At 37.6% G+C, this 1,020-nt stretch overlaps 1 protein-coding gene across 1 annotated transcript in view; it reads left to right on the plus strand.

The window, feature by feature from the left end:
- The window catches only part of LOC107574346 (protein phosphatase 1A-like), a 4,204-nt gene that overhangs the window by 2,372 nt on the left and 812 nt on the right, over nt 1–1,020 (plus strand). The window contains exons 2-4 of the mRNA XM_016260786.1: nt 359–476; nt 615–729; nt 937–1,000. Of these exons, the coding sequence (XP_016116272.1) occupies nt 359–476; nt 615–729; nt 937–1,000 (297 nt within the window). The remainder of the gene's footprint in view (nt 1–358; nt 477–614; nt 730–936; nt 1,001–1,020) is intronic.

The raw sequence follows: 1,020 nt of genomic DNA on the forward strand, positions 1-1,020 counted from the left end.
GCATCACAGTATGGTAGGGGGCGTAACATTTCCGTCACACGCTTGAGGTATTCGGCCAATCACAACGCACTGGATAGCTGGCCAATCAGCGTACACGTCGCTTTTCAGAACGATGAGCTTTGTAAAAATCGACGCGTTTTAGAAAGGCGGGGCATAGAGGTATATAATGTGTTTTTGAACCTTAAACTGCATAAACACTTTGCATTACACCAAATACACAACATAATGTTCTTTTTAGCAACATCATATGACCCCTTTAACTCAATATTTTTATGTAATAGAGATGTACATTGATTTACTCAAATGTATTTATTTAGCTGTTTTTTGTGAGCAGAATTTTAAATTCTTATCTTTGCAGGGAAGTTTAGACAACATCAGCATTACCATTATTTGCTTTGACGGCGCCCCCAAGGTGACACCAGAGGCACTGCAACAGGAGGCAGAGTTAGAGCGCGTCATTGAGCAAAAAGTGGCAGGTAATTTCACCAATTCATTTGATATAAAAGGTTTTAACCTATATAATAAAGATGCAATAAAAAAACTAGATTAGATGAAATATCTCTCTAAGTGTCAGATTTTGTATATAAAAGTGTTTTTTTTTTCATGTTACTCAGAGATCATTAACGTGATCAGATCTAAAGATGAGGAACCTGACCTGCTCTATGTGATGAAATTCCTGGCGTCTGAAAATATTCCCGGTCTCCCACCAAATGGAGGAATCTCATGCAAGTAAGTGATACTGGACACCAATACAGTGCCCTGCACTAATTTTGAATTTTTTGAATAAAAGTTAAAAAAGAAACAATGCAGATTTATTTTCACAGCTGCCTTTGCTCATATTTACAAAGGGGGCCAATGTTAGCGGAGGGCACTGTATATAAGTGACAATTCAACATTCAAACATGTTTTCTCAATCTCGGTTTTGTTTGTCTGCAGGAAAGATTGCATAATTGGTGCATATCAAAAATATGCAGCAGCCGTTAGATCTCATGAGCCGATGGTATGTATGCATGCATACAT

Source organism: Sinocyclocheilus grahami, unplaced genomic scaffold (assembly GCF_001515645.1).
Source record: "Sinocyclocheilus grahami isolate Dianchi unplaced genomic scaffold, SAMN03320097.WGS_v1.1 scaffold2189.1, whole genome shotgun sequence".
In the NCBI taxonomy this organism is placed as follows: domain Eukaryota; kingdom Metazoa; phylum Chordata; class Actinopteri; order Cypriniformes; family Cyprinidae; genus Sinocyclocheilus; species Sinocyclocheilus grahami.